Source organism: Haliotis rufescens, unplaced genomic scaffold, assembly GCF_023055435.1.
Source record: "Haliotis rufescens isolate VD_foot unplaced genomic scaffold, xgHalRufe1.0.p SCAF_8, whole genome shotgun sequence".
NCBI classification, from domain to species: Eukaryota; Metazoa; Mollusca; class Gastropoda; order Lepetellida; family Haliotidae; genus Haliotis; species Haliotis rufescens.
The window spans coordinates 20,023,193-20,039,368 of record NW_025964372.1 but is presented as its reverse complement, the minus strand read 5'-3'; the positions used below and the strand labels follow the sequence as shown (position 1 = coordinate 20,039,368).

At 42.7% G+C, this 16,176-nt stretch overlaps 1 protein-coding gene across 10 annotated transcripts in view; it reads left to right on the top strand.

The window, feature by feature from the left end:
* The window catches only part of LOC124142490 (transient receptor potential cation channel subfamily V member 5-like), a 42,652-nt gene that overhangs the window by 15,070 nt on the left and 11,406 nt on the right, over window positions 1–16,176 (top strand). For 5 of the 10 annotated variants that reach the window (XR_007219324.1, XM_046510984.2, XM_046510990.2 and 2 more), the window contains 9 exons: window positions 158–311; window positions 2,907–2,930; window positions 4,354–4,368; window positions 6,377–6,478; window positions 8,717–8,866; window positions 9,155–9,237; window positions 12,221–12,410; window positions 15,337–15,444; window positions 15,960–16,111. Coding sequence is in view for 9 of the 10 variants with exons in the window: in XM_046510984.2 (XP_046366940.1) it covers window positions 158–311; window positions 2,907–2,930; window positions 4,354–4,368; window positions 6,377–6,478; window positions 8,717–8,866; window positions 9,155–9,237; window positions 12,221–12,410; window positions 15,337–15,444; window positions 15,960–16,111 (978 nt within the window). In the remaining variant the exon portion in view is untranslated. The remainder of the gene's footprint in view (window positions 1–157; window positions 312–2,906; window positions 2,931–4,353; window positions 4,369–6,376; window positions 6,479–8,716; window positions 8,867–9,154; window positions 9,238–12,220; window positions 12,411–15,336; window positions 15,445–15,959; window positions 16,112–16,176) is intronic. The other 5 variants (XM_046510988.2, XM_046510989.2, XM_048389005.1 and 2 more) reach the window with 3 other exon arrangements.

Here is a 16,176-nt window from a genome sequence, read left to right as displayed (position 1 = left end):
TATTGCTAAAAGCGGCGTAAAACCATACTCACTCACTCACTCACTAAAGATGGTAATAAATGTCATACTTTACATCATTTACAGTGAACAATGTTTATACACTGAGTTTCAAAGCTGTTGTAAGTATCTATCTTGTAAAGCTTTGTTTGTGTTTTAGCCATGTATATTTGGGTGAGTACCCACTGAGTTTTGCTGCCTGCCTGGGTCAGGAGGAGTGTGTGCGGCTGCTGATCGCAAAGGGCGCAGACCCAAACCTTCAGGACAACAATGGCAACACCGTAATGCACATGTTGGTAATTCATGACAAGAAGGTAAATATTACATCCATAAATTGTCATTGATAGATACACTTGGGGAATAAACATCTATAGCATCACAGTGATACGTTGTCATTGAAAGATACACTAGAGGAATAAACATCTATAGCATTACAGTGATACATTGTTATTGGTAGATACACTTTGGGAATAAACATCAAAAGCATGACAGCATCACATTTTGATTGATAGATACACTATGGGAGTAAACATCTATCGCATCACAGCGATGCATTGTTATTGAAAGATACACTAGAGGCTATAGCATCACAGTGGTATATTGTTATTGATAGGTACACTAGAGGAATAAACATCTATAGCATTACAGTGACACATTGTTATTGAAAGATACTCAAGAGGAATTAACGTCTATAGCATCACAGCGAAACATTGTTACTATGAACTAAACAAATTATGAAGGGTGAGAAAGGACAAAAATATGTTAATGCCGCATGATTTTGCTATAATATTATCATATTATCCCTGTATTACTAGTCCCGTATCCCTGTTACAACTGATCCTCCTCCTCCACCTGTGATTACACAACTCTGCTGTCTATATTCTGATCAGCTTTGGAGAAACTTCATTCTGTATGAGGGGGGAGGTGGATGACACAGAGGGTAAACGTTGGTCACAGCCCTGTTCCTCATGAGAAAAAACAGCTTTTATTCCTTAAGATGTGGCCACAATGAAAAGAAGTTTTTGATTTGGTAATAAACATCTATCGCATCACAGCGATGCATTGTTATTAATAGAGACACTAGATTAATATGCATCTATAGCATCACAGTGGTATATTGTTATTGATAGATACACTAGAGGAATAAACATATATAGCACCACAGTGATGCATTGTTATTGATAGATACACTTGGGGAGTATACACCTTTCACATCATAACAATACATTGTCATTGATGGATACACTATGGGAATAAACATCTATAGCATCATGGTGATACATTGTTATTAATTGTTAATATCTACTAAATATTTTTGTAGATGTGTTCATTCTTTCATAATATTCCCTTTGTTCTTTCTTTTATGGTTAAGTCTCTTCGTTCTTTCTTTTCTTAAGAGATTGTCATTAGGACTAAGATGACAACTGAGGTGTATTAGTTCAGTACAGTGAAACCTCATTATTCCAGACTCTGTTAATCTGGAAATCCCACATTCTTGACGGTTATTGTTAACTTGTTTATTATTAATTGGACGTAGATGCTTCTCCATGATATATTTATCATGACTGGTTGAGGTAAAATAAGGATCCTTTTGAGCCGACGGGAAATGTCAAATTTTAAAGTTCCAGGAAACCTTTTTTATTAAAGTTAGGAAACATTTTCAAATGGATGACAACAGCCTTTCTCCTTTCTTACTCTTTTGGACACAGTCAAATATGGCTAAAATAAGTGAAAAACAATACAAATTCAAATGATAATCTAAGTATAAACAAGTCCAAGACCAGAAATATTTACCAGATCTTTGTAATGGGGTCAACAGCTTGCTGAGGTTGAAATATTAGAGTTGGGTGTGTATGGTTTTAAGCGGCTTCTAGCAATGTTCAAGCAATATCAACACCAGAAATAGGCTTCATACATTGTGCCCACTGGGCCTTCGGCGTGACAGGTGAACGCTTTATGAAATATTAGAAAAAGACGCCTCATGAAAACCTCTAAAATCAATCTTTTTTTCGACTTTTTCACACATAATGTCTTTGCCTTGAAATGAACAGAAGTTTAGTTCTCATTCATATAAGCATATGTCATAACTTTCATTACCATTTCTTAAAATTTTGCTCAATTCAAGAATAATGCAGATCTCATGGGTCAAAAAGGGCTTCCTCTGTTGACAAGGACAATGTCACCAGGAATGGTACAGTCTGGATCAATGAGGTTTCACTGTATAGGAGTTTGATGAATTTAGACTAAATGAGGTGATTCATTGGAGAATTGTTACTTCCAAACACCTTGTCATCTTTTGTCACTTGAAGGTTCAAGATCCGGCTTTCATGATGTACAAATTTGTATTTCATGATGTATTTTTCATGTGGAATTTCTTTTTTCTAAAAGTATTAAATATTTTTACCCAACACTGTGCAAAGATGTTAATTTATCAGCGAAGGGGAATTTCAAACCTCGTAAAACGACTAAATCTTTCATCTGAAAAGATGTTGAGAAGAATCGGGCTCTACATTTCATAAAGGTGTCGCTGTGCAAAGAGAGCTGTGAACAAGTCTTACTTTCATTGCACTTGAGGTGGAAAACTGTGGCATCACTTAGCTTGAGGAAATCAGTGTGTCTGTTCTGTCACACTCAGTATCATGCATCAATGATCAGTGTTGAATAAAACATTTGGCAGTAATTCTGCTTCATAATATAAAGTTTATGTTTCATGAAAAATGATCCAGATTCACAAAAAAGTCAATGAGAAATGTCCATCCTCCAGCTTTGAACTTGAACCTTAAGAATATTAAAGAAATTAGAATAACCATCTTATGGGGATAATTCAAACAGAGTTATCTCCCCTGCATTGTTCTTCACTTTTTCACTTTTTCACATACCTTGGAAATATTCCTTTTTCTTACTACTAGACAGATAAACACCAGGATATAAAGGTTTGTAACTCCCTGCTTGTCAACCAGTTTATAGGAGAGTATTATTACTGATTGTGTCCTGCATGTATCTATAGACTAACCGCTTCATAATAACTGTCCCCTAGTACGTGAAGATGTCCAAGCTCGAGCATTAGAGTTACACACTACTGAAAACACGATAAAGAACACCCATACTCAGAAGACTGTGTTGCAATACCCACCAGCCATAACAGATTAATTACATGTATAGCCATAATAAAACATTGGGTGTTCTTTAACTTCTTTTGAGTAGGATACAAGTATAATAGTATATGAGTTGGTTGCATTTCCAAATTATTAAAGCTGATTTTTAGCAGTCATGTCACATGTGATAATTAGTTATCTTTTTTTTTATGTGTAATAATCATATCATAAATATAAGTTTTTGAAAGGAATTTAGAAGTGATACACATGAGGAAGAGAATTTATGGATGTCAACTTCTTTATTATGAGGAACACAATGTTTCGGAGTATATGCTTACTCCTTCAACAGGTAAATGAAGCTATGTGTCAGAGCTGCTATGTTAAATGATGTGAAAAAAACGAAAATTATTTCCAAGTTTTTCCCTTACCGGTATCTAGTAAGCTGTTTTCAGTCTTGATAACTTTATGTTTGTATGAACAAAGCTTGGCTTGGGGTCTTAAAATGTGGGAATAATTAGGTTTTTCTTGTTAACTCATTTCAACTAACATTAACACAATCTGGTCTCTTAATTCTCTTCTCTTCCCTCTCAGTTCTGTGATAATTGGAAGCCTGTTTTAAAGTGTTTAAATAACCTCATGTCAAAAACATTCTGTTATAATTTCCCTGAGTACACTGGTCTGTTAAATAGGAAAATAAATCACTCTATCCAAAATTCTATTTTTTCAAATTTAAAAAAAAAATACATCTGCAAATTTTTCTCATATGCTTTTTTGTTAACACTTTTACAAGATCGGGGGCTTCATAAGCTCAAACAACCTGCTCCCCCCACACCAACACCACCCACACCAGCACCGCCCTGGTGCCAACCCGTCCCCTCCCCAATGCTGGTCTCCCTATACTAGACAAGCATGTATGGCTTTAAGTGTTGCTAACTTACTTACTTACTTATATTGGAGATTTTACGTGCGCTTTCCGACTGCAGCGTATTTCGCACAAGTGTTGCTTACAGTGTCCCACAACAAATACCAGGTCACAGGTGAAGAGTAATGTCCCTTTGTATGTATGAAGCTGTTCACAGCAATACTCATCCGGAATGTAACTACATAAGTGCTACAGGAGTTGTCATTGCTTGAAAATGATCAAAATCATACCAGAGAGTGTCATATATATTGTTACTATGTACAATAAAAATAAATCTTTAAGATTGGCATGTTTTGTTACCATGACAACCTAGCTTCAACCCTTCAACCTTCTCTGTAGGTTCCGATGCTGCTGGTAAGACATGCTTGTCGATCACTTTGATACCTGTCAATCACTTTGATACCTGTCAACTCTTTGATACCTGTCAACTCTTTGATACCTGTCAACTCTTTGATAGCTGTCAAATTCACTCAGATACCCGTCCATTACGTTATTAAATCAAATCAAACTGCATGTTTTTATTTCAGTGTTGTAAGTTGCTTATTTCCGGTTAATGCATGTATTTGACAAATAAGATATTAACTTTTAACCCCAAACAAACTTGATGTAATTTCTTGTGTATATATGTACTTGTTTATAATATAGTACTGAAAATATTTACGGAAGTACTTGCAAGTATAAAATGAGGTGTTAATTCATACATTCTATTTAACTATTTCAAGCAGAGATGATTTTATGTCAATTTGTATATATTACTTGGCTATATACTTTATATTGTTGAAATGTCTTTCTAATCAATACTAAGTGAATAATTTTTAGTGAACTGAGCAGTGTTGAAGACAGTCAAATTTACTGTTGAATCTGCACCTGACATTTTACTAGTGTGTTTTGCATGGGGGAATATTATCTCAGCACTAACAAGTTACATCGTCATGACTTCATGGGGTTCTATGCACTCTGTTCCTCCATCACTCGTGAATACATATGTGAATACATACGTGAATAAATACTTGAATACATACGTGAGTGAGTGAGTGAGTATGGTTTTACGCCGCTTTTAGCAATATTCCAGCAATATCACGGCGGGGGACACCAGAAATGGGCTTCACACATTGTACCCATGTCGGGATTCGAACCCGGGTCTTCGGCGTGACGAGCGAACGCTTTAACCGCTAGGCTATCTGACCGCCCCGAATACATACGTGAATACATACATGAATACATACGGACACTTCGCAGAGTCCTGTGAATATCCTCAATATCAGGTAGCGATAGGCTTTGCGAAAAAATACAGTTCGTCTTATTTGACTTACATGAGATGTACACATCCTAATTTCATTTCCTGGCTTAAGAAGAAGAGTTAGTAGCTAGTCCTGGTTGATTGAGACAATAATGTTCCCATTGTTTGTATTTTCTTTCAGTTTTATTCTGCTCCAGTTTGAGTGAGTGAGTTTGGTTTTACGCCGCTTTTAGCAATATTCCAGCAATATCACGGCGGGGACACCAGAAATGGGCTTCACACATTTTACCCATGTAGGGAATTAAACCCGGGTCTTCGGTGTGACGAGCGAAAGATTTAACCACTAGGCTACCCGACCGCCGCCCGTGTTCGAGTTTGAAGGAAACTTGAAACTTTGAGAACTGGTTCAGAATGATAGCTATCGAATACTACTGGTCATTGAGGACTGTCATCATTTGATTTTTACTTGTCCATAAAAGCATAATTTAGTAGTCACAGGCGAGCAGACTTGATTGAATTTTGAAGACTGGTCACAACTACATATGTGTTCACGGGTGATGGACGAACGTAATGTATACAAGCCTGTGATGTATTGACGATGAACACATTAATACAATCACGGGTGTACACCTATCAATACATTGTAGTGGATCACTAGCGTCACAGTTTCTGTAAGGAATGTCACAAGCATACTAACATGTTATGGGACGTGAGTGTGTGAGTGGGTCAGGTTTATGTCAGTTGTCATAGTATAACTGCAATATCACAGCAAGAGACTTTAGAACCGGGCTTCACTCATACCAATTTTAAAAATCAAAATGTTCCTCCAGAATCTTAATGGTGGATGTCAGATCACAGCTACAGATTCAATGAGTTATTGAACTTGTATTGAAACATACATTTGCAATGAATCTGTTTGTGTTGTAATTCACTTCATGAAGTGTTGTAAGTGAGGAAATTGTTGGAAACATCCGTGTCAGATCATCGACAAACCCAAGTGGATAAATGACAAAGTAGGTAATTGATTTACAACATTACAAGTGTCAACAGAATCAGTGGAATGTTCAAAGTAGTCCATGGTTCTGATTATTTTGCATTTGCACTGCATTATTTTGTTTTCAGGAAATGTTTGACCTGCTTCATGGTCTTGGTGCCAGGCTGGACATTAAGAACCGACAAGGACTCACCCCTCTCACTCTGTCTTCAAAACTGTCCAGGAAAGATGTAAGTCAGTTGAACTTGTTTAGAGTTAAACACATTATCTGTCCCGAGTGAATGAATATTGTTAATCCAGAGCCTTTGGCAAGGGTCGATCTTCCTGAGGCAAGGGAGTTAACTGACTGTAAAAGTCCAGTTTCTACCTTTGCTGAACTAGGTTGGAATTTCGGAGTTACATTTTGGGTGGACTAACGAGTCTGTGCATAGTCCAATCAAAATTGTGCAATGAACTGAGATCATGTTCGTAAACAACATGCATTTCAAAGTGCAGATTTTTGTAGACTGCAGGATTTACAAAGCATCTGTACCATTAACTGGGCATCGGCAGATATTTTCCAAATTTTTTCATGTTTTTATTCAAGGTGCTCAAATGATTTGATGCACTTTGAGAGGTAGGACCTGTATTATTACAATATGGATCTTGATTATTGATCAGAAACCGCCATTTTGTTTGAAGCAAATACAAGTGATATGAGAGGTGGAATCTGATTGGTCAATAGGAGGGACATAGAAGGGACATAACTCATAATAGCCACTGGTGATGCTACAATCGAGCCATGAAATTCCAGTGTAGTTCAGCAAGGGTAGACTTTTGTGGGCAGTTAACTCCCGTGCCTCAGCAGTGTGAGTGTGAGTGAGTTTGGTTTTACGCCGCTTTTAGCAATATTCCAGCAATATTACGGCGGGGGACACCAGAAATGGGCTTCACACATTGTACCCATGTCGGGAATCGAACCCAGGTCTTTGGCATGACGAGTGAACGCTTTAACCACTAGGCTACCCGACCGCCCCCCTTGCCTCAGGAAGATGATGTCAACCCTGCAAAGAAACTTTAATGAAGACATCCTATTGTTCAATGTAATCAATGTAATGTAACCAATTTGTGCCATCATGAACGATGGATGCTGTCATGTCATATTTTTCTCAACATTGAAGCATTGTGATGTATTATGACTTCCAACTGATCAATCACCATGGAGAATTGTTCAAATTATGTGTGCAAATTTCAGAAAGTTATTACACATGATCGTTCAGCCCTCATGGGAAAAGTTTAACTTTTCATATAAAATTATTCAGATGTCACAGAATTTGGACCCTTTTGGGGATTCCAGGGCTAAATTGGTCTCATTAGGCTCTGTGATTGGTTGATTGCTTGTCATTGTACCCCAGTTGAGTGGATTGTTGCTCGTGATATCAACCATTGGTTTGTCTGATAAAGATTTAGTTGTTTACATGCGACTGTGATATAGCTGGAATAGCTGCATCATTAAACAACATTCTTTCATGGGGATTCTGAGTTACAATAGGTCCCGAGCTACCTCTCCTGGTTGTAAGACGCAACCGAATTGAGCAGGTGGTCAGGCTAGGTGACTTAGGTGATGATGTGTTATGGTTAGGGATGGATCGTTGTTCACAATCAATCACTGACTGGTCCAGACTCAATTATTTACAGGCCACCATATAGCAATACAACAAGCAAACAAACAGCATATACTGATGAGAACTGTGGACAAAGAATATGGAAAGTTAAAATCAGCTGTCAGTATTCTCTTTCCACTGTTAACTCACCCACTCACCCACTCACTCACTCACTCACTCACCCACACACCCACCGACTCACTCACCCACACACCCACACACCCACCGACTCACTCACTCACTCACCCACACACCCACCGACTCACTCACCCACACACCCACACACCCACCGACTCACTCACTCACTCACCCACACACCCACCGACTCACTCACCCACACACCCACCGACTCACTCACTCACTCACTCACTCACCCACACACTCACTCACTCACCCACACACCCACCGACTCACTCACCCACACACCCACACACCCACCGACTCACTCACTCACTCACCCACACACCCACCGACTCACTCACCCACACACCCACCGACTCACTCACTCACTCACCGACTCACTCACTCACTCACCCACACACCCACCGACTCACTCACCCACACACCCACCGACTCACTCACTCACTCACCCACACACCCACCGACTCACTCACCCACACACCCACCGACTCACTCTCACTCACTCACTCACCCACACACTCACTCACTCACTCTCACACTCACTCACACTCACTCACTCACTCACTCACTCACTCACTCACTCACTCACTCACTCTCACTCACTCACTCACCCACTCACTCACTCACTCACTCACTCACTCAAGCCTGGAATCCCCATTAGTGATGCTGTTAATGCTGTTTCAGATGTATGAGCACATCCTGGAGATAGAGCGCGAGGTGTTCTGGCTCTTTGGGAATGTTACCTGTGCTGGGTACCCTCTGGAGGACATTGACACCATCTCGTCAACAGGGGAGATCAACAAGGACTCCGCCCTCAATCTCATTGTATACGGGGTGAGATACTTTTGGTATTTACTGTCAGTATGACATTATAACAAAGTAAAACTTGTTTTCCAGTCTCTTGGCCAGAATTTACTCATTCGATATCTTACCCAGGTAACACTTTGTCCAGGTAAAACTTTCTTCAGGTAGCACTTACACAAGTTCTAACTTTCTTCAGGCTGAACTTTCTCCAGGTAACACTTTTTCCAGACAAAGGTTTCTGAGGTAGAAAAGGTAGAAAAGAGAAGAATCATTTCTGAGTTATGTTTGACCTTGACCTTGACCTTTCTTGACCTTCAGGAAGAGGAGGGTCACCTGGACATGATGGATGGTTTGGTGGTCAACCTACTGAAGGAGAAATGGAAGACATTTGCCAGATTCAGGTAGACTCTCCATCAGTATCCTGGAATAGACTCCCCCCCCCCCCTCCTCCACTCTGCTATAAATGTTTATTTGTAGTGATTTCGGGGCAGAATTGGTCCCAACTCCCCCATGCTTGTACCCCTGTAGTGATACCAGGGCATAATTGGTCCCCACTCCCCCATGCTCGTCACCCTGTAGTGATACCAGGGCATAATTGGTCCCCACTCCCCCATGCTTGTCACCCTGTAGTGATACCAGGGCAGAATTGGTCCCCACTCCCCCATGCTTGTCACCCTGTAGTGATTCCAGGGCATAATTGGTCCCCACTCCCCCATGCTTGTCACCCTGGAGTGATACCAGGGCATAATTGGTCCCCACTCCCCCATGCTCGTCATCCTGTAGTGATACCAGGGCATAATTGGTCCCCACTACCCCATGCTTGTCACCCTGTAGTGATTCCAGGGCAGAACTGGTCCCCACTACCCCATGCTTGTCACCCTGTAGTGATTCCAGGGCAGAACTGGTCCGCACTCCCCCATGCTTGTCACCCTGTAGTGATTCCAGGGCAGAACTGGTCCGCACTCCCCCATGCTTGTCACCCTGTAGTGATTCCAGGGCAGAACTGGTCCCCACTACCCCATGCTTGTCACCCTGTAGTGATTCCAGGGCAGAACTGGTCCGCACTCCCCCATGCTTGTCACCCTGTAGTGATTCCAGGGCAGAACTGGTCCGCACTCCCCCATGCTTGTCACCCTGTAGTGATTCCAGGGCAGAACTGGTCCGCACTCCCCCATGCTTGTCACCCTGTAGTGATTCCAGGGCAGAACTGGTCCCCACTACCCCATGCTTGTCACCCTGTAGTGATTCCAGGGCAGAACTGGTCCGCACTCCCCCATGCTTGTCACCCTGTAGTGATTCCAGGGCAGAACTGGTCCCCACTACCCCATGCTTGTCACCCTGTAGTGATTCCAGGGCAGAACTGGTCCGCACTCCCCCATGCTTGTCACCCTGTAGTGATTCCAGGGCAGAACTGGTCCGCACTCCCCCATGCTTGTCACCCTGTAGTGATTCCAGGGCAGAACTGGTCCCCACTACCCCATGCTTGTCACCCTGTAGTGATTCCAGGGCAGAACTGGTCCCCACTCCCCCATGCTTGTCACCCTGTAGTGATTCCAGGGCAGAACTGGTCCCCACTCCCCCATGCTTGTCACCCTGTAGTGATTCCAGGGCAGAACTGGTCCCCACTCCCCCATGCTTGTCACCCTGTAGTGATTCCAGGGCAGAACTGGTCCCCACTCCCCCATGCTTGTCACCCTGTAGTGATTCCAGGGCAGAACTGGTCCCCACTACCCCATGCTTGTCACCCTGTAGTGATTCCAGGGCAGAACTGGTCCCCACTCCCCCATGCTTGTCACCCTGTAGTGATTCCAGGGCAGAACTGGTCCGCACTCCCCCATGCTTGTCACCCTGTAGTGATTCCAGGGCAGAACTGGTCCCCACTACCCCATGCTTGTCACCCTGTAGTGATTCCAGGGCAGAACTGGTCCCCACTCCCCCATGCTTGTCACCCTGTAGTGATTCCAGGGCAGAACTGGTCCCCACTACCCCATGCTTGTCACCCTGTAGTGATTCCAGGGCAGAACTGGTCCGCACTCCCCCATGCTTGTCACCCTGTAGTGATTCCAGGGCAGAACTGGTCCCCACTCCCCCATGCTTGTCACCCTGTAGTGATTCCAGGGCAGAACTGGTCCCCACTACCCCATGCTTGTCACCCTGTAGTGATTCCAGGGCAGAACTGGTCCCCACTACCCCATGCTTGTCACCCTGTAGTGATTCCAGGGCAGAACTGGTCCGCACTCCCCCATGCTTGTCACCCTGTAGTGATTCCAGGGCAGAACTGGTCCCCACTACCCCATGCTTGTCACCCTGTAGTGATTCCAGGGCAGAACTGGTCCGCACTCCCCCATGCTTGTCACCCTGTAGTGATTCCAGGGCAGAACTGGTCCGCACTCCCCCATGCTTGTCACCCTGTAGTGATTCCAGGGCAGAACTGGTCCCCACTACCCCATGCTTGTCACCCTGTAGTGATTCCAGGGCAGAACTGGTCCCCACTCCCCCATGCTTGTCACCCTGTAGTGATTCCAGGGCAGAACTGGTCCCCACTCCCCCATGCTTGTCACCCTGTAGTGATTCCAGGGCAGAACTGGTCCCCACTCCCCCATGCTTGTCACCCTGTAGTGATTCCAGGGCAGAACTGGTCCCCACTCCCCCATGCTTGTCACCCTGTAGTGATTCCAGGGCAGAACTGGTCCCCACTACCCCATGCTTGTCACCCTGTAGTGATTCCAGGGCAGAACTGGTCCCCACTCCCCCATGCTTGTCACCCTGTAGTGATTCCAGGGCAGAACTGGTCCGCACTCCCCCATGCTTGTCACCCTGTAGTGATTCCAGGGCAGAACTGGTCCCCACTACCCCATGCTTGTCACCCTGTAGTGATTCCAGGGCAGAACTGGTCCCCACTCCCCCATGCTTGTCACCCTGTAGTGATTCCAGGGCAGAACTGGTCCCCACTACCCCATGCTTGTCACCCTGTAGTGATTCCAGGGCAGAACTGGTCCGCACTCCCCCATGCTTGTCACCCTGTAGTGATTCCAGGGCAGAACTGGTCCCCACTCCCCCATGCTTGTCACCCTGTAGTGATTCCAGGGCAGAACTGGTCCCCACTACCCCATGCTTGTCACCCTGTAGTGATTCCAGGGCAGAACTGGTCCCCACTCCCCCATGCTTGTCACCCTGTAGTGATTCCAGGGCAGAACTGGTCCCCACTACCCCATGCTTGTCACCCTGTAGTGATTCCAGGGCAGAACTGGTCCCCACTCCCCCATGCTTGTGGGGAAGCTGACTTCAACTGAAGGTTTGTACCACTGTTCAGTGTGTAGATGTAGTTCAATGGGCTTTGACATTATTGTGAAATTGCATGTGTTTCATCATGACATTTTACAGATTCTATCGGCGATTCCTCTGCTTTGGTCTTTATTTCCTGACCTTTGTCGTGGCCTTTGCCCTCCGACCCGGCAAGGATCTGTGTGCCTACGCCAACTCGACGACGACGCTGCATGGCTGTAAGCCGATGAACGAGAACAGGACGATGAACCCGTGCTACCTTTTGCAACCATACAGGACCAATGACATTGTGAGTCAATAAACTACTGAGGTGACAACTAATGACTAGATAGTGTGCGTCAATAAACTTTCTACCATGACATTAATGAATGCTTGATTCTGATTGGTTAAAAAGAGGTTTCCTTTTAAAAAAAACGTGCGTATGAATCCATAGATAGTCTACATATAGATACATAGAAAATGGCTGCCGATCGATCACCCCCATTCGTGACCAACTCGTGTTATTCCGGGACAAGCCGAATAGTGACTTGTGCCCCTCTCATGGCCAATTTTTGCGACCGGGTTCCGTCTTAGCGCAAACGGGCATACCTAAAACAATTGTCAACTCGTTGCGTAATGGTTCACACATATTTCCCCATATATTATATATATTTCAGATGCAATTTAAAGCACATCGGGACGTGTGGAATTATACCGTACTTCACTGTGTCTTGGGTATATTTTTAGATGCAGGACATATATAAAATCTAAAATTATTTCTGAGGGATTCTTTGATGAAGAACTTGAAATCATACACGCATTCTGATTGGTTTGTCGTATTTTCGCACATAACATTCATCGATAGGGGGACGAGTCTTCTTGCAGGTTACGGAAAGGGGTGAGTGGTGATGAATGCGATCACCCCCATATGAACTGTAAAACGTATATATATTTCCTCTAATGCATGCTGGGTCTCTAATACCAGCCAGGTTTCTAATACATGCCGAGTCAAGGACTTTCGCGAAATTAATAGAAGGCATAGCGTCAAATAGAAGAAATACGGTAGTTTGATATCGGATGTTTTGGGCGTTGGCTGGGCCGCAACCCTGACTGCTGATGACATTAAAAGATTTAACGAAGGCATATCTTTTGCATACAGATGAAATGTTTATGAAACTCATGACTAGATAGTGTGCATCAATAAACTACTGAGGTGACAACTAATGACTACATAGTGTGAGTCAATAAACTACAGAGGTGACAACTAATGACTACATAGTGTGAGTCAATAAACTACTGAGGTGACAACTAATGACTACATAGTGTGCGTCAATAAACTACTGAGGTGACAACAAATGACTACATAGTGTGAGTCAATAAACTACAGAGGTGACAACTAATGACTACATAGTGTGAGTCAATAAACTACAGAGGTGACAACTAATGACTACATGGTGTGAGTCAATAAACTACAGAGGTGACAACTAATGACTAGATACTGTGAGTCAATAAACTACTGAGGTGACAACTAATGACTAGATACTGTGGGTCAATAAACTACAGAGGTGACAACTAATGACTAGATACTGTGAGTAAATAACCTACTGAGGTGACAACTAATGACTAGATACTGTGCGTCAATAAACTACAGAGATGACAACTAATGACTAGATACTGTGAGTCAATAAACTACTGAGGTGACAACAAATGACTAGATACTGTGAGTCAATAAACTACTGAGGTGACAACAAATGACTACTTAGTGTGAGTCAATAAACTACAGAGGTGACAACTAATGACTACATAGTGTGAGTCAATAAACTACAGAGGTGACAACTAGTGACTAGATACTGTGAGTCAATAAACTATTGAGGTGACAACTAATGACTAGATAGTGTGAGTCAATAAACTACAGAGGTGACAACAAATGACTAGATAGTGTGAGTCAATAAACTACAGAGATGACAACTAATGACTAGATACTGTGAGTCAATAAACTACAGAGGTGACAACAAATGACTAGATACTGTGAGTCAATAAACTATTGAGGTGACAACTAATGACTACATAGTGTGAGTCAATAAACTACAGAGGTGACAACTAATGACTAGATACTGTGAGTCAATAAACTACAGAGGTGACAACTAATGACTACAAAGTGTGAGTCAATAAACTACTGAGGTGACAACTAATGACTACATAGTGTGAGTCAATAAACTACAGAGGTGACAACTAATGACTACATAGTGTGAGTCAATAAACTACAGAGGTGACAACTAATGACTAGATACTGTGAGTCAATAAACTACAGAGGTGACAACTAATGACTAGATAGTGTGAGTCAATAAACTACAGAGGTGTCAACTAATGACTACATAGTGTGAGTCAATAAACTACTGAGGTGACAACAAATAACTAGATAGTGTGTGTCAATAAACTACTGAGGTGACAACAAATGACTAGTTACTGTGCGTCAATAAACTGCTGAGGTCACATCACATGACAAGATAGTGCGAGACAATAAAAACTTTGAAGAAAACCTAATTACAAGATAGTATTGATGATCAATTTCTTTATAAATACAAAGAGTAAGATAGGCATATACACTCAGGTGGTTAAAGCATCTTCCCTAGGCAAGATTATAAAAGTCCAGTTTCCACCCTTGCTGAACTAGGCTGGAACTCCTGAGTTACATTTTGACTGGACTAACAAGTTTATGCATGGTCAAAATCGCATAACGAATTTAGACATTCAGTTTGTAAACAACATGGATATCAACGTGCAGATTTCCGTTGACTTCAGGATTTACAAAGCATGTGTACAGCTAACTGGGTGTCGACAGATATTTTCCAAATCTTTTCATGTTTTTAATCAAGGTGCTCAAGTGATTTGATGCACTTGCGGGATGGGATCCGTTTTATTACGATATCGATCTTGATTATCGATAAAATATCGCCGCCATTTTGTTTGAAGTAAATGCCAGGGATTTGAGAGCTGGAATCTGATTGGTCAATAGGAGGGACATAGAACAGGTTTAACTTGTAATAGCCACTGGTGGCAACAACCGAGCCTGGAAATTTCAGCCTAGTTAGGCAAGGATGGAAACTGGATGTTACAGTCAGTTAATACCATTGCCTAGGGAAGATGGATTTAAGTGATGTGATTACAATATCCAATACACAATTGTAGATTTCTTAATACTTAATAACATGGAACTTCCATGTTTGTCTGTGCAGGTGCGGCTTGTCTTGGAGTCGATGGTATTGATTGGCGCCATGGTCTACATATTCCTGGCAATGAAGGAGATCTACCACCAGGGCTTTCGTATCTTCTTCACCACACTGGTGAGTAAGTGGGTGGATGAGTGAGTGTTTGGATGAGTGAGTGAGCTAGTGGATGAGTGAGTGAGTGAGTGGATTGGTGAGTGTTCGGATGAGTGAGTGAGCTAGTGGATGGGTGAGTGAGTTGGTGAGTGTTCGGATGAGTGAGTGAGCTAGTGGATGAGTGAGTGAGTGGATTGGTGAGTGTTCTGATGAGTGAGTGAGCTAGTGGATGGGTGAGTGAGTTGGTGAGTGTTCGGATGAGTGAGTGAGCTAGTGGATGGGTAAGCGAGTGAGTGGATTGATGAGTGTTTGGATTAGTGAGTGAGTGAGTTGATGGGTGAGTGTTTGGATTAGTGAGTGAGTGAGTGAGTGGATGAGTGAGTGTTTGGATGAGTTTGTGAGGTAGTGGATGAGTGAGTGAGTGAGTGGATTGGTGAGTGTTCGGATGAATGAGTGAAATGTATTTAACAATTACAGATAATACTTACTACAAAACTATGAATGTATATCCAAGGCATCAATGGTTTATCTTCCAGCGTGGTGCACCGGCCAAGGCGTTATTTCTGTGCTCCTGCATCTTCGTGCTGATGATGTTGCCAGGTCGAGCATTCTGTTTCCACGAGTACGAAGACATCATGGGTGTCCTTGCCATCCTCTGCACAGCGCCATACTCGCTGTTCTTCTGCAGGTAGGCGACACGTTTATCTGGGCTTTTTCTGTCAGTAAAAACAAATTTCTGAACGTTTGTGTATT